General features: G+C 39.0%; 1 protein-coding gene across 1 annotated transcript in view; it reads left to right on the top strand.

Moving 5' to 3' along the window:
- LOC140237692 (colorectal mutant cancer protein-like) overlaps positions 1 to 23,060 on the top strand; it is a 41,867-nt gene extending 18,807 nt beyond the window's left edge. Inside the window, exons 4-14 of the mRNA XM_072317619.1 lie at positions 5,141 to 5,253; positions 8,060 to 8,229; positions 11,557 to 11,823; positions 13,487 to 13,822; positions 15,207 to 15,597; positions 16,298 to 16,487; positions 17,626 to 17,860; positions 18,599 to 18,817; positions 19,375 to 19,643; positions 21,405 to 21,507; positions 22,632 to 23,060. Coding sequence (XP_072173720.1) covers positions 5,141 to 5,253; positions 8,060 to 8,229; positions 11,557 to 11,823; positions 13,487 to 13,822; positions 15,207 to 15,597; positions 16,298 to 16,487; positions 17,626 to 17,860; positions 18,599 to 18,817; positions 19,375 to 19,643; positions 21,405 to 21,507; positions 22,632 to 22,715 — 2,377 coding nt within the window. The 3' untranslated portion in view covers positions 22,716 to 23,060. The remainder of the gene's footprint in view (positions 1 to 5,140; positions 5,254 to 8,059; positions 8,230 to 11,556; positions 11,824 to 13,486; positions 13,823 to 15,206; positions 15,598 to 16,297; positions 16,488 to 17,625; positions 17,861 to 18,598; positions 18,818 to 19,374; positions 19,644 to 21,404; positions 21,508 to 22,631) is intronic.
- Positions 23,061 to 24,428: the final 1,368 nt, after the last annotated feature.

The raw sequence follows: 24,428 nt of genomic DNA, 5'->3' as shown, positions 1-24,428 counted from the left end.
ATTGACAAAGTTTGAATTGTATGTGCTTATGGACGTCTTTTTTTTCCTCCTGCTTTTACAAGACCTATGAGTGCAGGTAAAGTGTACAATGATTGCATTATATTGGCTGCATTATATTGGCCTTGGAATTGTATTGACAGGCAATTAAACATGATTGCATTGAAATTCTTTTGTATTTCAGATTAATGTTGTTAAACCTGAGACCCCCAATCATAAACACTTAGTGGAGATAGTAACTTTGAAGTGAGTTAACTATGCTCTGGATTTGTGTTATACTGTAACACTATGATAACATTGTATATGAACACTTGTCATTTAAAGGGAAGATAAACCCCAAGAACAATGTGGATTGAGTGAAAGCAGCAACATTAGTAGAACACATCAGTGAAAGTTTGAAGAAAATCGGACAATCGATGCAAAAGTTATGAATTTTTAAAGTTTTGGTGTTGGAACTGCTGGATGAGGAGACTACTAGAGGTTATGACGTATGAGTGGACAACAATGCCAAGAAAATATAGAGAAAATACTACAAAAATCCATTTTTCATGAAAATGACAAATTCCATCAACTTGATATTGACATATGTTAAGGGTAGCAATTATTCCCCCTGCTTTCTGAAAGCGGTTGGTCCACTGCTCTTTCATAATTCTAGAAAAGTGAATTTTTGTTGAATTTCCTTTATATTTTCTTTGTATTGTTGTCCACTCATACGTCATATCCTCTAGTAGTCTCCTCATCCAGCGGTTCCAACACTAAAACTTTAAAAATTCATAACTTTTGCATCGACTGTCCGATTTTCCTCAAACTTTCACTGATGTGTTCTACTAACGTTGCTGCTTTCACTCAATCCACATTGTTCTTGGGGTTTATCTTCCCTTTAAGGGCAATTCCATGGGAATGTGGACATGGCACTAAAATTTCAAGTTTATCATATTGCAAAAGAATTATTCATTATGTATTACCCATATATTGAAGTTAAAGATAATAAAAAGTTTTGGTACCTCAAAAGTGTCCTTGAATTTCCTTGTCTTAGTTTGTGTTTCAGGTTAAAGTACCTTTCATATAACTAACACTGTGAGACTTACTCGCCCCAAAGTGCTCTTCATGTCTTAGTAATCATGCAATTAACTGCGATCAGCAGCCCCATACGCATAGCGACCAGCAGTCCCATACGCATAGCGTAATCGGGCTTCGCATTGTAGCATTCAGGATCATGACAGATTTAGTATCGCAGGGTAAATGTCAACTTAAAATCCCATAAATTCTTCAATTTGAAGACTTACCAATTAAGTTAAAGTATTGAAAACAGGCTTCGAACAACGTTTGGTTCTGCCTATAGTCCCTTTCTGTTCGAATTGATGACTGAATGTGACTCGGTCGACAGGACCTTAGGAGAGCTACATACAGTACACTGAATACTACAGCCAGTGCATGCGAACACATCACATGCACACAAATTTCAAATCCATGAACGGATAAGATGTTTGTGTACGCATGCGCTGGCCATGGTATCCAGTGTATGTAGCTCTCCCAAGGTCCTCTCGACCGAGTCACATTCAGTCATCAATTCGAACAGAAAGGGACTATTGGCAGAACCAAACGTTGTTCGAAGCCTGTTTTCAATACTTTAACTTAATTGGTAAGTCTTCAAATCGAAGAAATTTTTGGATTTTAAGTTGACATTTACCCGCGATACTAATTCTGTCATGATCCTGAATGCTACAATGCGAAGCTCCATTACGCTATGCGTATGGGGCTGCTGGTCGCAGTTAGCTATGCGTACAATGGGCTGCACGCTGCTGGTCGCAGTCAGTGGTTTCGTACAATATTTATCGACGCTGGACAGCATCGGCTCTGGTACGAAACCATTATTGCATGATTACTAAGACATGAGAGCACTTTGGGGCGAGTAATTCTCACAGACAACGTACTTTAACCTGAAACACAAACCAAGACAAGGAAATTCAGGGAAGCTTTTGAGGTACCAAAACTTTTTATTATCTTTAAAGAAACTCAAAGAATTATATCAATCGGTCAAATATTTCCCGAGAAACAGCCACAAATGTTGATGACAATTTTTCAGTCATACAAATTGCTAAAATGCATGCTTAACTTAATATACATTTTTTTAATAGAAAAATTCTGCTAGCACTTCAATTAATTCATTTTAAAGAAGCAAATTGGTTCTACTTCAGTCTCCCTTGAGGAAATTTTTATGCCACCTTCAAAAAGTTTTAATCACCACATGAAAGTTCAGCCATTGAGCCATGTAACGCGAGTTACCGAAACAAGAAATATTTTTCATTCTGAAGGAAGCAGTGGAGGTAATTTGTTGGGAATCATAATTTTCTAAATTCATCATACCCTGATACTGTACACTGGATGTTGACTTGAATAAACACTGTCATCACATTAAAAAATGTCAATGAAAAGTGTAACGCGAGTTACCGACTATAAACACAAGTTTCCACCAACATAAGCAAATTTTAACTTTTAATTGAGCTAGATTGTGGTGAAAACAATCAAATGCAGTGTTATACACACTATGCTGGACTGAAACAAAGGAAGGCAGCCTAATAAACTGTGATTGTATAATACTAGCATCAAGGCCACTGATCACATGCCACATTGAAGAGTCTAGCCAGGCTTTCACTGCATGTGTACATGTACAAGTACATCCAGCAGTGAATGAGAACATAAAATCTATCTTCTGAATTTCCTGCATCAGTATTACAGAAGTTTTATTACAGAATGCTATAAAGCAGCAAGTGTTGGTTCTAATCCTTATTCTGTGGTCTAGTGAAGATGACGCCTGTCCGCAGATCAGGAGGTTGTGGGTTTGAATCCTGCTCGAGTACATTATGCCCATGATTTTTTATCATGGCTGCTACTAAAACACTGATCAATTCAGTGCTTATTTACGTTGATGTAGGGTAATTTGTCAATCAGTTGCAATGAAAACATCTCAATGAGATGAAAAGAGATGAAAAGAATTTTGTGAATTTGAATAATAAAATATGCAGTACCCGCTGCATGATATAAGGATTAGAACCAACGCTTCCTGTCAGGCGGAAGTTCGGTGGTGTAGTGGAGATGACGCCTGTCTGGAGATCAGGAGGTTGTGGGTTCGAATTCTGCTCAAGTATGTACGCCCATGACTTTTTTATCACGGCTACTACTAAAACACTGATCAATTCAGTGCTTACAACTGTATTTACGTCGATGTAGGGTAATAAGCCAGTTCCTAATTACATTGTAGCTCATGTACACATTGGTACAAATAACCTTTCTTTTTTTTTTCAGTTGGTTCGGCACTTCACTCATTTTCAAAGTGGCATAATGCATAAGCTTGCCCGATATAACAATTTATGGAATTCATGTTCAAAAAAGGAATGAACTTGCGTTTAGATCAGGGGATCAGAATACTCCCATCAGTTTATAATTTAGCAGCCTTCAACATTTTTCATCTTTACACTCTGAAAATTACAATGTACTTTAATATACACCTAAATCATCTGGGTATATATTCAAACATATTCAAGGTCTCTATGAGGAGTGAAGCCCTTATTAGTCTTAAACACATTCTTCTCTATCAATTGGGTTTATTAGTAAAATGTTTGTTTTACATTTATTCATTTTACTATCTATAAAACTAAGCATCTCTCAAAATATTCAACACAAGATTCAGTGCCATCAGAATAGTTGAATGTCATCAATTTGTGTCACCCTGTGTTAGTGGACATAATGTAACGCGAGTTACCGTAACGCGAGTTACCGACATAAAGGCTCCCTACATTTTACCAGGTCATTGTTACTCAACTTTGATAGTGTTATTTTATGAGTCCTAACCCTCTATCAATTCAAGGTAGGAAAACTTTTATCAAGATTGTCTAGTATGAGGAGACTTTCCAAAAAGAGGTCTTTATAGAATTGACCATGTCCTTTTTGTGTAACGCGAGTTACCAAAATTAAATGATTCAAGAATCCCAACATGTTTGTCCTTTATTTTTCTTTTTGGATTCATTTGGTTGGTGTATGTCTACTTAACCCATGATGAAAAAAGTAACTTGTAGATCCTACCAATTACAAAGACATTGGCACATTATCCCATAAATGTACCCATTATTTGTAACGCGAGTTACCGTGGAATTGCCCTTAAACATCCGCAGCTATTGAACATCATGTGAAATATGATGGAAATAGGGTTCTCTTTCTTTGCATACTTTTTTTTTCAGCATTTGGAGGGAGCTAACATCAAAAGCTTTGTTATTAGTACGTCAAGGTGCAGTGTGTTGTGTGTTGTGGTTGAGTTAAGCATTGATTTTGTCATTTGCAACGTGTTCATCAATTCAAGAATGTCTCCATTCTCTGTTAAAATGGAGTATTTAGGGCAACTTAGAGAGATTCAGGGCAAATAATGGTAGAGGTCAAAAGGAAAGGTCAGCACTCTTAAATTTCACTCCCTATTTTTGTAGCTGGTAATCAATAGGTTTCCATCAACTGTACATGTGGGATAGCTATGACAGGGTGTCATGCTGATGGCATTGACCTGCTTTCTGCTATTTTTATACCTTTTTCTATATTTTGCCTTGCACTGGCTGATGGATACCATCACTGTTTATGCTTGTCTGCCAACTGCCTCAGTATGAAGATGGAAAATGATAAAGAAATTATTCTATGTCAAGATCAGTCAGTACACAAGATCTATTATTACAGTATACACTACTCCATAAAAAATAGGCTTGATGCAATGTTGACATAAAGTCACTTTTGTCCTGTTTGTATTGTGTAGAAATCAAGTTCAAACAGCCTGATGATCTGGTTTCAGGCCAATAATCTTGAAGGCATATAAAAGCTTTTATTTGAAGCTACTTAACATGCCGGGTATTATTTTTAACAACTTAGACAAATGCCTAATCCATATAATGTTTTATACACTCAAGTTTTGTTTTGTTTTTAATATCGTATGTATGCGTGTTTGTTGTCAGCATTGATTTACTTTCTTCTGTTCTTGAAATGATTTCTGAGCAATTCTTTGTACAACATTGTATTAGCAGCTGCTTCAAACTGGAGGTGACTATCTTCAGTATGACCCCTCTTTCATCTTTTCCCTTTTCCTTTTTCTCCATCCTTCCTACAGAGAGGAGGATGAATTCTCCCAATCTGCCTCCAGTCCTCCAAGCAACATGAGTAACAGTGGAGGGAGCTGTAATGACAGCAGCTGTCCTGAGACTGATTCGGCAGCAAACATAGGTAAGACCAGGCCCTCAGCAGTCCTCACTTGACCCCTCTTATGATATTCTCTTGACCTTTTGATAAACACTCAGAATGTGGAATGTATCAGTTTGTTTTTTTTTCTGTTTAAAGCAGTATGTGAACAACCATACAGTACATTGGATAGAGCTTTCACTGTTTCAGAATGAATGTGACCAACATGAGTTATCTTTATAGGAGTACAATATAGGTAAAATAGTGAACTATAATAAATGTGTGCTGTTTAGTTTGTAGAAAAATACCCGGTAGTACATTGCAGTTGTAAATTTAACATTGCACCTGAATAGTGGAATTAATTGCAGAGATATGTCCAACAGTCACAAACGTTATGTGTTATCAATTCAGTGCTTTACATTGTGAAAGGAAAAACAAAATTCTGTCAAGTATTGCCAAGGATATGTATGAATGTACAGGGTAATCTCACACAGTGTGACTTTTCGTATTAACACATTTACCCAGGTACATATATGCCTGTCCATAGTAAGCATATCATACATAATGTAGTCAATGCAGTAGTGAGTAGCCCGAGATTCATGAAGCTCAGCTGGGTACTGCTGCATGATGGCATTTTGAGGTAATTGCCTCGTGAGTCTCAGGTGTAGATACGGGCTGATGTCATTTTGTTTCTTCAGCATTAATAAAGCACCAAAGGAAAAAAAAAGAAGAATACATATACCAACAGAAGTCCATGATTCAAGGAATGGTATAGTTTTGGTTGAGATGGGATTCAGCTTTTGAACTTTGCAAGGTAAGATAGAAACCGTGCATGAAAAATTAAAGAGCATACAATTGTAAGAGGAATTCAAAGTTTATTTCCTGAAAATCAATATTGAAATGGCTGAGACATCAAAAAACAAAGTGAAACAAAGTGATCCTAATAAAAGGTGGGTTCCGACTGTTGTCAGGATCACTTTGTTTTGGATATCATGGCCATTTCAAAACTGATTTTCATCAAATAAGCTTTGAATTCCTCCTAGAATTGTATGCTCTTTCAGTAGGTAAAAAGTTGTTTCTAATCATCTCACAAAAAAGCCCTATCTCAACCAAAACTGTATCACCCCTTTAAGATATGAAGAAAACAATGTGTCCTCCAATTGTATATCATGGAAATTTATGAATAGATTTCTCTTTTCCTACAAATACATGTCTTGCTCAGCTCAGTCTTGGACTTCAGTGCATTATATTTCCATTTCCCTCTTATCTGTAATACTGGCCCAAGCCCTACACAGGAACACTCAAAACTGCTTGTGTGTAAAATTACACAAATTATATTTCCCCTTATACACATGGCATGTATTACCACTGTAACTTAGGGCACTGATAATGGCCTAAGCAACTCTCATGACAAATCTGTATTTCTTCTAGATGCATTAAAGTTTATTCTGGATCCAATATTGAGTAGCTTTTGACTTCAAAGTAAAGATATATTTAAGTCATAATGGAAAAGAAAACTCAGAACTTGATTATATTTGTAGTGACAATACGTCCATGACAATATGTCCATGAAAGTTGGAGGTACATGTACCAGGTTTGTGGACATATATGGAGTCTGTTCAGTATTCTTGGTACAGTAGTAGTCTTACGGGAATTCAGCCACTCTTTGCTGTCAATCATTCAAAGCTAGCAAGCATCAAGTGTATGTGCAGGAAATTGCATTACGTTTGGCAAATTAAGCCTGATTTCTGGAGAATTTCCCACCAGTCATCAGAGAGACCATAACAGAGTGTAGACTTGCCATCCATAATGATGCATGTGTTGATTAGATTTAAAGGACCAGACACACATTTGCACCAGCTCACATTTCCCTGTAAGAAATGGAAAGTGATTAATGACAAAATGAGAACCATTTTAGTGATAATGAAATAATAGGAGAGCACCACTCCATTTGACATGACTCTAATTGAATGCAAGCCATTTGATATGTTTTGCTGCTTGTTTTCAAATGCAAACCTTCAAGCACAAATACAATGTGTTCAACATCTCTGAAGTATTTCATATATTGTGGTATAAATGGTTTCTGAAATGGGTACAAACATCAAATACAACATCTGCTCAATGCTGACATGGAAGCATTGGTGTTTCTAAGCTGCTGTTTTGTAAAGAGCAAGGTTTAGTATTGAGCTGAAAGCAGACAAAATGATTATAAAAAAGAACTGATTTCAAGGGGAACTCTTAATGTGCTCTCAAAAAGTCTTTGGAACCCCATTGAATTTAAGGTTAACGTGTTGATTTTCTGGCATTGACCCATTTTTACTGGTATTCAAGGGCGTAGATCACAAGTCACTAATGGTCAGGCAGGTTCTCTAGTAGAAAAAAAAATATATTTCTCTCTGAGCACTTGGCATTGAGGCCTTTTCAGTAGCCTTTTCTTCTTTTTTTAAATTCTCCAATCAACCTGGGGGGCATATCATGAAGCATTTTGTCAGATTTTTTTTTTTTTTCTGACATACTGTTGTGAGCTACTGAAACTCTTGCATCTGATCGGCTGAGAGCAAATATGTAAGAAAAAAATATCTGACAAAACGCTTCATAAAATGCCCACCTCCCCCCCCCCCCCTACTGTAGCTGTTCCTTCCGTGATTGGAAAGCATGTGATATGCCTGTCATATACATCCATCAGAGTTTTCTTTTTCTGGTGTTCCCCATGGATTGAAAGTTTGTGTCTGAAATTATGGTGCAAACAGGAAGACAGGAGATGGGAGTGTATCAGGGTAGATGGGGACATCCTTACTGTAACTATGTAATCATTCTTACCCCACCTCCTCGTGTTCATTCTACATTGCAGATCAGTGCAATGACCTTGGAGCAGAGCTCTCCCGCGTGGTAGGGGAGTTAGAATGTGCAATGGAGGGGCGCAAGGTGGCCGACACGTACCGCAAGCACATCGAGTCGGCGGAGCAAGAAGTTGAGAAACTCACTTCTGCCTCAGAAGAAATTAAACAAAGAACGTTACAGGTGAGATAATCAAGTTTCTCTATTCGTATGTTTAACAATTTGTACTTCAAAATGAAACTACAGTGTATGTAGAAATGGCTGCAAGTTTTGTTTCTCTGTCAACAAAGTTAGAGTTTAGGCATAGTCTCATCCCCATATAGTTTACTACATATCAGAGAGGAGTGACAGAAAGACTAATAATAAATTATATTCATTTCTGGTCAGTTTTCTTCTGTTTCTATTTGTTACTTTTTCAAAAAGCTGCATTACTTCGGTGATCCCTCGCATTTATCCCCAAGTTGAATTATCCTTTGGGTTTATGCCAGGTTCAAGTGTGTATGTGTGTGTCACACACAAACACACTGCTATAGCTTCTGACCATTCGAGCATTGAGAATTTAGGGTTTCTGGGACGAACACTGAACTAGGGCTTTCTATATCTCAGTCGGTAGAGCACTGGGCTAGCAGTCCGGAGGTGTCGGGTTCAAATCCCGATGGAATCCCATTTTCTTTCCTCATTTTTCCACTGATAGATAATCTGTTAGATATTAATTTGTGTTGTGGAGGAAGGTAGATATTGCCCAAAACTGTGAGATTTGGCATCAAACAGGATCATAATAGAAGTACCCCTCTTTGTGGGACATTTTATCAAGTGTTTTGTCAGTGATAATTTTCACTGACAAATTTGCTCTCAGCCAATCAGATGCAAGGATTTCTATAACTTTAAAACAGTTGTCAGTGACTGACAAATTTCATGAAATGCTGCCCAGGTTCGTCAGCAATATAATATCATTACCAGTATGATGCATGTACTTTGTGTATCAGAATGTGATGCTTCTATAAGTTATCAGCACTGAAGGCAATTTCCCCCCACCCACCACGCTGTCATCTGTCTCTGTAAGCATCCATATATCCTAGTTCTTGCCTCAGAGAATATCATTGTAACCTCAATAATTTGGGAATGATGTCAAGTGTCAAAGGTCATATGGTCAAAGTTGAAGGCCTATCTAACTACTCAGTAAGATATTACTCCCCTTAATCTAATATTTAGAATATTAAAAAGATGTTAAAGTATGCGGTTAAACCACTCTTGCTGAATATGAGAAAGGTCAAGCTGAAAGATGAAGACTATTATGCCATAAAGAGAAAATAATTGTGGACAGAAGGCATACCAGTGGACTCTAAAATGCCTCTGAAACATGGAGCATAAATTCCTTCTCTGATTGCTAGTGTGAGTCTCACATAAATTTTCCTATGGCTCATGTGTGGGTTTTTTTTTTTTTTATGAAATTGTGGTGTTCATGCAAAATCTTACTATAAGCATGGCCAAAGGTATGAAATCAACTGCTTTATTCTACTCTGTTATATATATATTTTTTGTGCATAGAAATAGTAGGGGTTATTATAATGTTAAATGCTATGATGTCAAAAGTTTTGATATTGTTGTCAAATTGATACACAGCTGAAGTTTAACTGCCGGGCCAGGGGTACACAAGGCTCTGTAATTTTATAGTGTACAAAGAAAAGACCCTTTACAGTCAATATTGTGCTTTGTGTTCTTTGAAACCCATTATTTCTTCCCAAGTCTGTGTACACCTTAATGGGGTCAAATGCTATGCATAACTGCGCAAGCCTTAGTTCACCCTATTGTAAAATACTACAGGTACATTTCCCCTGGTGTGTGTCATACATGTAATGGTGTAATATAAAGATTTTATCTCACGCATCAATTCTATCAATACTGCCTATCCCACTCTGAACTACTACTTCAAAAGTTCCAATGACATCATTGTGAATATGACTCACAACCATGTTACCCTCATAAAGAGTTAAACATTGTAAATGACAAAAATGTCAGGAATGATTTTTTTAAAAGATAAATCTTTCGTTTAAAATTAAAATCTTGGGTCTAGGGCAATTACCCCCTGGGCAATTACCCAAGACCCTTCCCCTGACCCTAACCCTAATCCTAAATCCTGAACCTAAACCTATCGCTAGCCCAAACTCTAACCCTAAATCAAACCCTAACCCTAATGTTTACTCTAGCCTTATCACTAACCAGCTTTTAGCTGGGGGGGGGGGGGGGGGGGGGGGGGAGGTACATGTAATTGTCCTGATACAAAAATCTTATCTACTGGGTACCTGCTCTTTTTATACATTTTGTATGTATCAAGTCTAGGATTGTTTTCTGAAGACTGTCGCAGAAGTGTTTTTGGAAGTGACCTATTGTACTTGAATGTCTGCATGCCTGACTGCACTCTTTCAAAGCTTATTTGCTCTGAGTTATTTATTTGCTGGCCAGCTTTCGTGCCATTGCTGTGGTAGGTGTTTGGAAATAGAGATGGAAATATTATACATCATTGGGCAGCTTATAGTCTGAAGAAATGAGACATTCCAAAATCAGTAAATTGATGTTTGGTGACTCTGTTTATGGCTGTTATGGTGATACTCACACACAGGACATACATGTTACATTGTGAGTGTGTATATGTATAGTATAGTGATACTGAGAGGGATTAGGGTGTAGCACACTATGCTTTGCAAGATCTGGTTTATGGAAACCTGCTCACATGTATCTGTCATATTGTGTCAGGATTTTTTGGTTTTGGACACACCTCATACTTCATGCAGCATGCGCCTTGCCATATACATTATATACTGATCAATTCATTTCAGGTCAGAGTCAATAAGGAGGTTAGTGACTGCAGTGTTGGTCAATGAACACTCCTAATATCATTCTCCTAAAAATGCTCACCATCAGAATGGAAATGACTTGTCTAGACTAGAATTAATGAGTAAATCAAGGTGGCCCAGTGTTAAGGGCATCAAATGCAAAAATGTAGGATGTCTGAATTGATTTCAAAGAAATTTATTGATAATGTCAAATGCAGCATGTGATTGGTAATTTGAAGGTTATTATCATTAATATATTTATTCAATATATGTCAAGGTTGTAATTTTCAATTGTTTTCGATTTGTTTGTATATTGAAATGTATACATATTGTACACTTGTCGGAAATATATTGATTTTTGTGAATTTTTGTGTCTATTTGACATTAGTTTCCAACAAACATACAGTGTAGCTGTACTGCAAATTGATATTTTCTTTTTATATCACTTCCTTGCTACAACTTTAGATGACAGTGTAGAATAAACCAAGATATAATAAACTGTGAATATAAACAGGCACTTTTTTTTAATGAAATAAAGGCTTGTCCACGAAAGCGCACATACGGTATGGTGATAACTTACATCATGTCAACTTGCCAATGGCCAGCCTATAATATCATTCATTGCACATTTGTAGTCTGTGCAAATGATAAGCTTCTGCTGTTAATTCCCCTGTAGGCAGTCCAAGAGGTAGAGAGCCTGGACCTAGACAGTGTGGAGGCCCAGTCCCCGCAGAGCCACCGCACCACGCCCAATGGCCACCACAGCCACCGGCAGCTGCACCTGGAGACGCGGAGGCGGAGCAGCCTGGAGCAGGAGGTCAGCCTGCTGCGGGAGGAGAATGAGACGTTGAACTCATCTCTCAGCCTCAAGGAGGAAGAGATGCACAAACTCAAGGCCAGCTTCATGGGCATGAGGGACGAGAGAGACAAGCTGAGAAAGAAGGTGGGTGTATTCAAAACTGAGCACTCTTGCGCCCTCGCTGAAATTTCAAAAGACAGTACTGGTTGAGGTGGGGATTCCAGTTTATAACATTCCTAAGTGAGATAATGAGAAACCTGTTATGAAATATGAAAGAGCATGTAATTTTAAGAAGGATTCAACATTTATTTGATGAAAATTGGTTTTCAAATGGCCGAGATATTCAACAAAGTGATAATAATAAAAGGCGACAGGCCACGCCTTTTATAGGGATCTCTTTGTTTCACCTTGCTTTTGGATATCTCGGCCATTTCAAAACTGATTTTCATCAAATAAACTTTCGATACTCCTATAAATGCATGCTCTTTGACACCTCATAGAGTGGTTTCTGAATATCTCGCAAAACATTAAAAGCTAAATCCTCACGTCAACCAGAACTGTACAGTCCCTTTAAAGTACAATTCTACGCTCTGTTCAAGTTGACTTTAATAGAGTAAATCAGATAATGACAGGAGTTTCAGTGAAATCAGACACAGAATAGAAAATTTCTTGAAGTTTTACATATTTTCACAGAATACTCTCAGATTGGAGGAGGCAATCACATCACACCTCTCCCAGTGATATGTACTCACACAAATAAGCAAAAACTAAACTCACCAATGCTTCTAGACAGTGATTTCACAACTGCGACCTCTTTCTTACTAATTGTCATCATTGCTACATTTGTTAGAAAACCAATAATTTGATGCAAAGGATTCATTGTATTTTTACTGATTAAATGTCCAAAAGGGAGATGAGCAAAGAATTGGGCGCAGTTCAATAAGGCACTTATGACAATTTCCTTTGTGTGCTTGCTACTAATATCACTAAATTGTAAGAACAATGAGAAACATTTGAGTTTCAAAACTTTCATATTTTAGGTGTGAGTTAGCTTGAGTAATATCCTCTCCTGTTCATCTGAAGTACAATTCACCACCACGCTGAAGTTTGATATGTGTATGGTAAAATTGGGCAAACAGGGGCCCGTTGCATAAAATTACTATTATGGTAACTTTGCCAACCAATGGTTAACCAATGGTTACTACCATGGCAACAATACTCAACAGCCAATCAAAATCAACAATTCTATGGAAATTACCATTGGATGGCAAAGTTACCATAATAGTAATTTTGTGCAACAGGCCCCCTGTTTCCCCAATTTTACCATACACATATTAAACTTCCGCGTGGTGGTGAATTGCATTTCAGATGCAGATACAATGTAACTATCCCATACTTTTCTTTGGCAGATATTAGTCAGTCATATGTGTATGACCCTGTGTAATGTCTTCTCCAGGCAGGGTGGGCTGGCTCAATTGCTAAACACTCTTTTCTCTAGGGCAGGACTGTATGTGGACATGCCATGAGCGGGTACAAGATTATTCGAGATAAGATCCCACTGTGTTTTGCAAAGAGTAGGAGTAAACCCAGTTAAATCATTTATTGCTATCGATCAGTTGAAAGATGGGACATACCGTTTTCCTCTCCAGGAAACTGCCAGGCACAAGATATTTCTTGAAGAGTTGAAAAGCTTGAGCTTGCTGCCTGCAGTGATCTTACATTAGGTTTGTGAATAAAAGTAAGTCACTGTACCTTATATCGTTGGTTAAAGTAAAATTGTCTGTGCTTTTCTTTTTGCTGTGGCCAGGTACGAGAACTCCAGAGCATCCTTCATGCCAACAACCAGAAACTTGGTGGTTACACGTCTTCCTCATCAGCCGAGCAACTCAACTCCCCCAACCTTCGCCACTCTCCGGGCCCTTCACCTTCCCCCTCGCCTTCTCCATCCCCCTCCCCCTCGGCCCACAACGTCAACCCCAGCACGGGGGAAATGAGCCTGAGCGGGACCGACCGGCGAACCGACCAGCCGGTGGCGAAAGTTGCAGAGAGGGTGAGGTTAAAGCCGGCACGGAATGTGAGCACCAACAGCGTCAGGAACAATCGTGATCGCTGTGTGTTGGGATCAGATATCAATAACATTGGGGTGAGTTTTCACTTGCAACATGTGCAGATTATCTTTCAGATGTGCTAGCATCTTTGTAAGTTGCTTATAAGCCCAAAGCACATGTAGTAGCATTTGGTAGCAAAATCTTTGCTTTCTTCAGACTATACAATTAGTTATCGAGGGATATCAATCTCACCTTTTTACTAGATTAACTGCATGATTACCACTTATGACTGATACACTGTGGATGCAGCTTTCCTCTATGAGTTCTTTAAAATGATCACATGGGCATTCAGAGTTGCCCCATTTTACAGTTATTATCTCAACTTGAGAATTACAGAGATTCTATGCAATCAAGGCAAAGTACATGGCTTACTGTAAAACGAGGAATATTCGTGTGCATTTTAATTTCGCGAATTTTGTGAGCACCAGGATTCGCGAAATTAAAATGCACATGAAAGTTCTTGTCTACACTATGTGCATTGAATGCTAGTAGCAGTTCGCGAAAATTTCATGCCGCAAAAAAGGCCGTCGGCTCCAATTCGCGAAAAATTCATGCCGCGAATATATCATGTTTTACAGTATATGTGAGGATATGTAAAATACAGTGTACTTTGGGACATAACTGTTAACTTCATATGTAACCCTGCATCACAAAACAAACAGAAAGTCACCAGACATGAAATTTTAGTTAAGAGCATATTCTGAAAGAGCAGACTCTAAGCTTTAAAATGATGTAAAACTCAAATCAAAGGAACTCTCCTAACATATCTAAATATTGGAAAGAAAGCACACACTCAGGAAAAGTGTGAACTGAGAAAAGAGGCTTTGAAGTACAGTGTCTATTCAAGCGCTTAATCTTCACCAAGCCGTGCTGGCTGTGCGATGAATGGGGCAAAAAACAGGATGTAAACCGCCAGAGTAACAACAATGAAGGGATTATCAGATTAAACTGAAATTGAGCATGCCTTATCAACACATTCTGTCCATAACTAATGCCAACTTTCAAAGCAGTAGCATCATCCTTTCAAAAGTTATTAAGAGTTGAAAGTGAAGAGTGTGTACAAGGTTTTTAAGAAATGAAAAGTGGTCTCTTAAGACACACCTAATTGCACTATTCTACCAAAAAATGTTTGAGATAAGCTGCTGAAAAACACACTTTCCTGCCCATTTTATGATCCCAAATTTTAGTATAATGTAGAAGACTTGCTATTTCAGAAAGTATGAAAAAGTCAAGATCGGCTAGGTTGACCCATTTCACCTATTTTCAGTCCTCACACAAAATCAGTGTGTGTGACTTTTTGTTCGTTTTGTGATGCACGGTCACATATTGTGATGTTTCTTTCAGTCAGACTGTAATTACAGATCAGAGGAGAGATATGTTTCTCTCAAACACTGATAACATTGTATCGTAAAAATTCAGATCAGCAACCCCAAGGTGGCAGAGCACCTGGCACACTCGCTGCAGTCCTGCTCGAGTATCCAGGAGATCCTACAGACACTGTCCAGCTACGGGCTGGCCGTGCCCGAGAGCAAGGCCCGGGAGATCGAGGTGGAGTTGGAGCGGCTGGCCAGCAAGATCGAGCACCTGCAGTGCCAGAACGACCTGCTGCAGCTCTCGCTGGAGGAGAGCAAGGCCAACGCTGACCGCCTCACCATGCTGGTGGGCAAGTACGAGTCCAACAACACCGCCCTCCAGCTGGCCCTGAACTACAGCGAGCAGACCATTGAGGCGCTGGAGGTGCTCATGGCCCTGAAAGACAGTGAGCAGTCAGTCCTTCTGGCCAACTGTAAGGCAGCAGGGGTCGGCATGGGTATGGGTGAGTTTAGTCATGCACTTAGCTTTGCTGGTGTTGTGGGAAAAATCCAGGCCAATGTTTCCAATTTGGTGTGAACAAGTTTACAGAAATGTTATGCATCAGTAGCTTGTCTCATGCTTCAACATGTTGACGTAAAGAGAACTTTTACTCACTTTATTCATTTTGGAGTGCTCCATGGACTGCTGGGCCAGTTATCCCGCATTTTGTAAGTCAAGCAGTTGCTGCAGATGAAAACAAGACATAGCCCAAGGATGAATTCCTTTGGCACCCTAGAATGGCAGTGTCCAAGCTTTAACTGGGATCCTTCAAATACCTAATCTATAAAGCAGGAATTTCAAGGATTCATTTGTTGTTCTTACCCAATACTAGCAGAGGGGCATATGTATTATACAGTTCCCCCTAGATCGCGATCACGGGCGATCAGTGATCGCATACGCGATATGTCGCAATCAATTGATTGTATGCCGAATTGCATACAATCAATGATCGCGTATGTGATCACTGATCGCCCGTGATCGCGATCTAGGGGGAACTTGATCGCTGGCTGAACTGTATATTCATATTATACTATAGGTTGATGCCAATGTATTTCTTTGTACTAGTGCATATTCTAAGTGTAGCATGGTCAGTATAAATCTTTGAACTATGCTATGTTCAATGTTCCACTTCATATTCTTTTCCCCTTTATGTACAGAGAGCTCAGAAGGGTCGGGGGAAGATTCAGAGGAAACGACGTCGATGCTGAAACGTGTCCATGACAACCGGAAGACATCTGAGAACATTGCCAAAGCTTTGCTGCAGAGGTTAGACAGGAGTTGTGGCACGATGATCTGCCACGTGCCGCTGCAGCCCTGGGAAGACGTCTCTTCACATAGTCACACAAGGTGAGTGCCATGGTGCATCCCAGCTTTCTTCCTGGTGGTCATGCATTCTAGCCAGTCATTTTTTCTGCATGCTTTCTTGGCAGATGTTCTTGAGACTACCCAAAATCTGACATAAATCCTGTCCATCATGATTTTATCCAAACACCATCATTCATGTATGTAAAAATCCAGCACTGAATTTCCTGTAGTGTTCTTATTGGAGGATTAAATGAACTGTATTGCATTGCCTTGCATTACCATACAAGAACCTCTCAATAGATTTGAAGACATCCCATTTCTAGTGGGGTAGTTAATAGAAAAGTCGTTTGTCATCTAGTTCGACTTAAAATCAAGATTCATTTCAAAGCTTTGCCTCTAGCAAGAGTTATGATTTCTGGAGCAGTTATGGAAAAGGAATATTGCATTCATTCCATCTTACATAATGTACCTACCTTACAGACCTATGGACATATGAGTTTGAATATAAAAGTGGAGGTATTTGAATAAGAAAAAAAATGGATATTATGCAACAGCGCCATTGTCTGAAATTGTGACAGTTAAAAGAGATGACTTAACAACAATTACATGCTCAACTAGAAAAGCACTTAAAGAGTGCAGACCTCTGCCAAGCAGCTCATTTCCACCCATATACACATGCTGAAAAGCGCCCTATTTCCCAATGATAACGAAGCCTTTTTTTAGTGTCTCAGAGTCTACCTCATCAGCTTCCTGCATGCTGCGCCTGGAACGCGCACTCAGGGCACGTATGCATACCTCAAATACATGCAGCTTGCCAATGGTACTCCTGCAAAAAAAAAAAAAAAAATCCTGGATCGCAAAGGTGGTCTGGATTACTGCCAGTATGTAAACATCTGATCCTTGTGTCATAATCAACTTTTCCTGTAGGTTTTATTCAAATATGCCTTTTTTCGGCTTCACATAACCAAGCATGCCTTCTGCTAGTTTGGTACAATTTTATGGAGATTGTTGGAAAGACAGCTCCAATGCAGCTTGCATCCAATGAAAAGAAAATTGACCCAGTCCTTTTTATCTTATGGGAATTTGCCAACATTGATGTAAAATGATAAGTCTGTTCCTTGGCTTTATTGTGTATTCATAAAAGGAAGCTTAACACTTCTCTTTCTTGGTGTTTGTACAGCACTACTAGTTCCACGGCGAGCAGCTGCGACACAGAATTCTCTCGGGAGGACGAGCAGCGTTTGCGTGACTACATCCAGCAGCTGAAGAACGACCGGGCCGCCGTCCGCCTCACTGTCATGGAGCTGGAGTCGGTCCACGTGGACCCCATGAGCCAGGAGTCCACGCCCAGCTGTGACAGCCAGCGTCTAGACCTGGAGAATGCTGTGCTCATGCAGGAACTGACAGCATTAAAGGTGGGCCAGTTAAAGTGGCAGTCTGCAATCAATGTAGCCAAGACACAAAATATTCAAAACAATTTTGGTATATGAAAGAAGGATATTATTCAGAGGGGTGAAGGTTCAGGTGTGAGTTTCTTCAGTTTGTCTCCCTCTACAAATTAAATTTGTTAAGATCGCAACTGCTGATCTGTAAATTAACAAACACGTCAGAAAAAAGGAAAAGGTTTGAGTCCCACTGGTTCCTTTTTTCTGACATGTTTGTTAATTTACAGATCAGCAGTTGCGATCTTAACAAATTTAATTTGTAGAGGGAGACAAACTGAAGAAACTCACATCTGAATTTTGGTATTCTCTGAAAACTGCAAATTGTTTTTGTGATTCACTTTCTCATAAATTCTCAGCTCCTTTACATAGACGTTTCCATTTTTACAGAGGCCATTTGTTGACTCATTCATTCTCGGCGTATTTTTGTAAAACTGTCTTTCCTTGGAGCCTTTTTGTTTGTCATTCCTTTTTCAGTTTTTTTGTAACTCGTTGACAGTGCATTTTTGTGAATCTCTGAAAAACCCATGGTAGGACTCAATCAAACTTAGCATCAGTGTTTCTTTTGAGACGTGGAATTCCAAGTTGTTAAGATGGAACTGGAAGGCCTAATGGGGATCCATGGCTAGAGAGGTATGCATGCAATCATTACCAGTCATCATGTTGTGCTATGCTGAATGTCATCCATTGTCACCCACATCTGTGCTTCAGGAGGAGAAAGCAGAGCTGAAGGCCCAGTACTACCTGCTGGAGAAGGAGAAGAAGACCCTTGAGCTGAAGCTGAGCTCCCGAGAGGCACAGGAACAGGCCTACCGGGTGCAGATCGACCACCTCAAGTCGGAGGTGAAGGACTCCATTGGCTCCTCGTGGGAGGAGCAGTCGTCATCTCCCAGCAAGAACAGGAAGGAAAACATGGTGAAGAATGGGAAGGTAAGATATGCTTCTTCCAGACTCCCTGTCACAGCGACTTTAGATTCTATGGCTTGAGTGGCCTCCTATCATCATATCAATCCTCAAGGGAGATTGTGTTCACATTCCCTTGGCAAATTTATTCTCTGGTTAAAGAATGGATGGGAAAATCATTTTGTGTTGTCTTACATGAATATAGAATGAACATTATGTCGTGACCAAAGATTTTATGTGATTGTGAATATTCAGGCACTGTCAATATGATAAACTTCAACCAATTTCCCTGTAGCATAATGAGATGTCGGGTGTCGTAACGCAGCATTTGTCATTGATGATGTTACTCTTATAGTGCAGATCGCCCAGAAACGTATTGCATGCACATGACCAAGATCAGTGTTTCATCTGACAATAGGTATTTAGAGAGGTTTTGGGAAACTTCTGTGGAAGGTATTTATGTGGAATTATCCATCAAGGCCATGATTTGTTCTTGTCTCAAGTTATGTTCGAATGACTCGGTCCTTTTGGTGTCGGTGCCACCAAACTCATCCCCCATCTCATGTCTCCATCCCACCACTCAGCACGATGCTGACCACCAATCTCGCCAGGGCTCTACCAGCAGCAGCGGGGGTGGCGGCCCTGTGACCACACCTGCCATCACCCTGGCAGAGCTGAGCATGCTGGAGGACCCAGCCTTCCCTGTCAACGCAGCGGAGATGCTACGGCGGGAGAAGCGGCTGAAGGCCCGCATCCAGGAGCTGGTGATGACCCTGGAGAAACTGCAGAAGAACTCGGAGATGCGGCACCAGCAGTCAGCTGAGTTTGTGGCCGACCTCAAGAGAGCAAACAGGTTGGTCAATGTGTTTCACAGCTGCTTGTTTATAATCTGAAACAGCTATCCTCATCTTACCTCAGGGTGAGAGCTCCAGAGTGAATTCCTTCTTCACTGTTAGAAAAATATGGAAAATAGTGACAAGGAGAAGAAAAAATAGTCACATTGCAATGTTTTTAAACACTGCATAAATTATGCATTGTGTAAAACAGTTTGTATGTTCATTCGTGTTTTTTCATTGATAGGGAATGTTATGTACTATTCCAACAAAATGTACAGTATGTAATATCCCCCCCCCCCCTTCAAAAAAGCAAAAAAGAGAAAATCTAAGAAATTTGTGTTTACTCTCAATGACCTAGGACTGGCATTTCATAGTTAAGAAATAATTTTGTATATTGATATTCTGGTCCGACGGATCACTTGATGAAATTGATAAAATGTAAAGTGAAATATCTTTGGCCCCTGTATGCACCCAGTCATAGTAACCACCATGGGAGTGTGCAGCATATTATAGCTGACGGATCACTTGATGAAATTGATAAAATGTGAAGTGAAATATCGTTGGCCCCTGTATGCACCCAGTCATAGTCACCACCATGGGAGTGTGCAGCATATTATAGCTGGTCTATTCCCACAAACACATGCCTGTGTGCAACCTTTGCTATACTGTATATTGTTGGTACAGTGGTCATAGAAATGTATTAGCAATAAGGATTGAATGTGCACATGCATGCATTATCAAAATGCACAGACAGATAAAAGTCATGCACGGAGACTGAATACTTGATGAATTCCATATGAACTATGAATTATTTTGTGGTTTTCACAGAAATCATAGCCATGCTATAAGTATCTCATTGCCATGAGTTTTCAAAGTGATAACAGATAAAGAAAAGTCTTCCTAGCCTGGCAATCCCCTTTAACCCTTTTGCGGACGAGTCCCGAGTATACTCGGGCATGTGTCTACTGGAAATGCGTGTTGTTGCAAAATCAGCCTGTCCTCAACGGGTAAACTTCTTCAAAGAATCAAGAGCTTGATATCTACTAAGTACTGCACTTGTGTGACAAGAAAGTTGCTTCAAGAGGTAGACAGAACATGCCAACGATGAAGGGACAGAAAACACACCCTCCTTTACAGCTATTCTATGTGTAACATATTCCAGCAAAGCTTCAAACAACTATAGTCATCTATGATTGCATAGACACAATTGCCAGGATTTACAGAATTGTGAACCAGCTCATTTTACATGTCTTTCAAATTTTGCTTTGAAAGAAAGAATTATTTGGGAGAGAGTAGGTAATAGTGAGTAGATGTTTTTCTCCTAATTCATTTGTGTTCTTGTTTTTGTGTATTGCTGTAACTCTCTGTAAGTAAGATCCTTTTTTTGCAATCTGTATGAAAATATATGAGGCGAATAAGAAGGAACCATCCATTGATATGAACCCATCATCTACTCCTTACGGGGCAGCAGCACTATAAACTGAGCTCAAGCCAATTCATGACAGTGGTACAGAGTATGATGAATTTGGAACAAATACCCAAGTGCTTCACTTTGTTTCTTTCTCTTTGTTCTTATCTAGAATTCACAAGTATCAAGGGAGACGTGTTACGTGATTGAAGAATGATTCAAAACTCCAGGCTAGTCCCTTTTACACATTGTCCGTTATGATACAGATGAAATTGCATTCTTTCTTATTTGCAGCTACAGCACAAACAAACGAAGAAACAAATGTATTAAGTTTTGTTTGTGTTGTCATGGTATTGCCATTTCTCTGCAGTGCATTGGTGACGGCTTATGAGAAGGCCAAGAAGAAGCACCAGAGCAGACTGAAGAAGTTGGAAGCACAGATGATGGCGATGGTAGAAAGACACGACACACAGGTAAATTATGAACAGAGTTTAGATCTGTGTCTACTTTTTACTGGTTTGCTAGAAAGAAATCCAATATTTTTTTAATCTCCCTGTCAGTATTTACAACTGTGAGCATTCATGGAAGTGTGTTAATGAGGTCAAGTTTCATTAGATACTTAGATTTGCCTGTTGGCTTTAGTCCAATTTTGCTTTGTGTACGTATCTACTTACCAGCTTACCAGCAAAAAAAGTCAAACATTTTTGCTGTTCCTATTTCCAGTGTTTTTGGAATTTAAAGCAGTTATGTGGTGTTTGTGAGAATGGTTAGAAATAAAGAGAGAATATAAGGAAGAAGAGAAAAATGCTTTTCCATACCCTTTTCATTCATGTTGATGTTTATAAACAGTATGTGGTGTTTGTGAGAATGGTTAGAAATAAAGAGAGAATATAAGGAAGAAGAGAAAAATGCTATTCCATACCCTTTTCATTCATGTTGATGTTTATAAACAGAGAATAATTTTGTGAACAAGGTGAAGAAAATTCCATCAAAAACATAAATAAAGAAACAAAATTGTGGGTTTTTAAAGTTTAATTTGTTTTCTGTTAATAAGGATATCGGTGGCAACCACCTATACAAATTAGCTGACAGATGATGTCATCAACTCCTAACTCTCCCAATGGTTTGTGCACAGGAATGCAAATATCATTGCGGGGATATTACAACGTTTAGAAAACTTTCTTTCTGATTTTATGTTCAAAAAGAAAATGTAGTAGTAAAGAAGTAGAAGTTATGAAATCAGATGCAATGCATCTGATATCTGATTTGTATTATATGTGATTGTTTCTTCTTATTTTTTTGTATATATTGTGCAAAAGCAAACAGTAGCTAATTCAGATGGTTCTGCCTAAGAGAGCTCCAAATTGGACTAATCAAATGGTTCGCTGCTGCTGAGAAAAATGTCACCATTGTGTGAAATCATGTAATATTTTGAAATTTCATAACTTTTTATATGAAGTCCAATTTTGATATAATACTTGCCATTCTGTGAGACTGATGTAGCTCTATTAACTGAAGTCCACGTGAAGATATTATGGAATTACACTAGACAGCAATGATTCAGGATCTCTCTGTGTGCACTGGTTTGCTGTTTCAGGTGCGGATGCTGAAGCAAAGAATAGCTCTGCTGGAGGAAGAAAACCATGCATCGAGACCGCCTCACAATGAGACGTCGTTATGAAGGACCACTCCTGGGTTTGCAAAGGACTCAGCGTAGCCCCTTTCACCTTCCGCGATGGTATTCTTTCACTGCTTTCATCATCTCATGTTAAGGATCATACACTACACCCTGTTTTGTTGCTGCCTTCTGCCCAACGTTCAAATTGTGTACATATCAATGTAGGGAAACATCGCAGAGAGAGAGGGAAATTGAAGACAGTGCTAATGCAAACACATATTTTGAAAAGAATGAAAGTGGAGGAGTGTGATTGGCCAAGAGCAGCGGGACACAAAGAAATAGCAGCTAAAGAAATAGAGGAGCAAAGGACAAATAAGGAGAGATTATAGTGCACATAGACTGATTGAATGGAACAGTGTACAGAGAATTGACGTACACATATGGCTTGTTGTATTGGACTATCCATATTTTTTATACTATATATTTATAGATTTCACGATGATGATGATGATGATTAGATGGCATGGTGCAGTAAATGTTTTGGACAAATTGCGGGACTCCTTTCTCTGTTCTCTGTATTTCTGTTTTGTTTCTGTTTGTTTAAGAGGATTGCAAATAATGAGAATTGTCTGAATGAGGCATTTTATAAAGTGGTTTTAGAGTAGAGCCGTATTTCACAGCCAAACAACTCTAGCTTAACTATTGTCTGATCAAAACAGTGATCTGTGATGGCAGTGCTTATCAGTTGTGACAAATTCTGACATTATTCTGGATGACAGGAAAATTGTTCAGATACTCAAGTAGCTTGCAGGTGTTAGATCTGTGGATAGACACTTTTCATACAACGGATTCAACTATACGTTGCTAGGATATTCACTCATTTTATGTCTTGTAGGGTGAAGGTGAAAGGTCAACATTAAATATTGCATGAGCACTCTTTGTGAGGTAGTGAATGGAGTATGTCACAATTTTCAGCCAGGGTTTTGCAAGAAGCAGTGTGCTTTTACACCCGCTAGTCACAAAAGTCTGGTATTGCAAAGTTTTATCTATTAAAGCTCTGAAATGCTTCATCTTCAACTACTATTGGGCAAATTATCCACAAAACAGACACCCCCCCCCCCCAGAAAAAACAAACAAACAAACAAACAAACAAAAAACACCAGATTAACTGGTCAGATAGTTCAAACTAAGTGAAATAATTGAAGAGTGCATCTAAGGAGCCAAATTGTAGCTCTAATCATATATATATCTTTTAACCAATTTACAGACCATGCAAATGCTTCTGGTTTGTTACAGGCAATATTTTGTATTGTTTTGTATGTTTTGTTCTATGAAGACAAATATCTGGCAAAATGAGAAGTCTACATGTACATCATTATCAAACTATTTATATGCAGGGGGAGTTTAGGTTCATTAACACATTTAGCTTGTGTAACGAAGATGACAGATGTAAGATCATATTTTCTTAAACAAGGTGCTATTGCGTTCAGATTACGGCAGAGCTTTGCAGTGTTCTCTGCATAATTCAGTGACATGAATAAAGAGGAAGGCTTGTATCATTTTATTATTTATTTATAAATATTTCTTTGTACAGTACATTAATTGCATTGCATATTTACTCTATTCTCATCTTTGTGCTTGTGGGTTGAAGGACTCCCAATCATTGCTCTGTTGGGATGTAGGTTTGAACATGAGAATGACCCTGCTTCTTCCATGTTCCGCGCAAGTGAGGAGAAATTATTCTAATTGTCAAAATGAAAGCTTGTGATTGATAAA

This window comes from Diadema setosum, chromosome 14 (genome assembly GCF_964275005.1).
Source record: "Diadema setosum chromosome 14, eeDiaSeto1, whole genome shotgun sequence".
NCBI lineage: Eukaryota > Metazoa > Echinodermata > Echinoidea > Diadematoida > Diadematidae > Diadema > Diadema setosum.
This window is presented reverse-complemented; position numbering and strand designations above follow the sequence as displayed.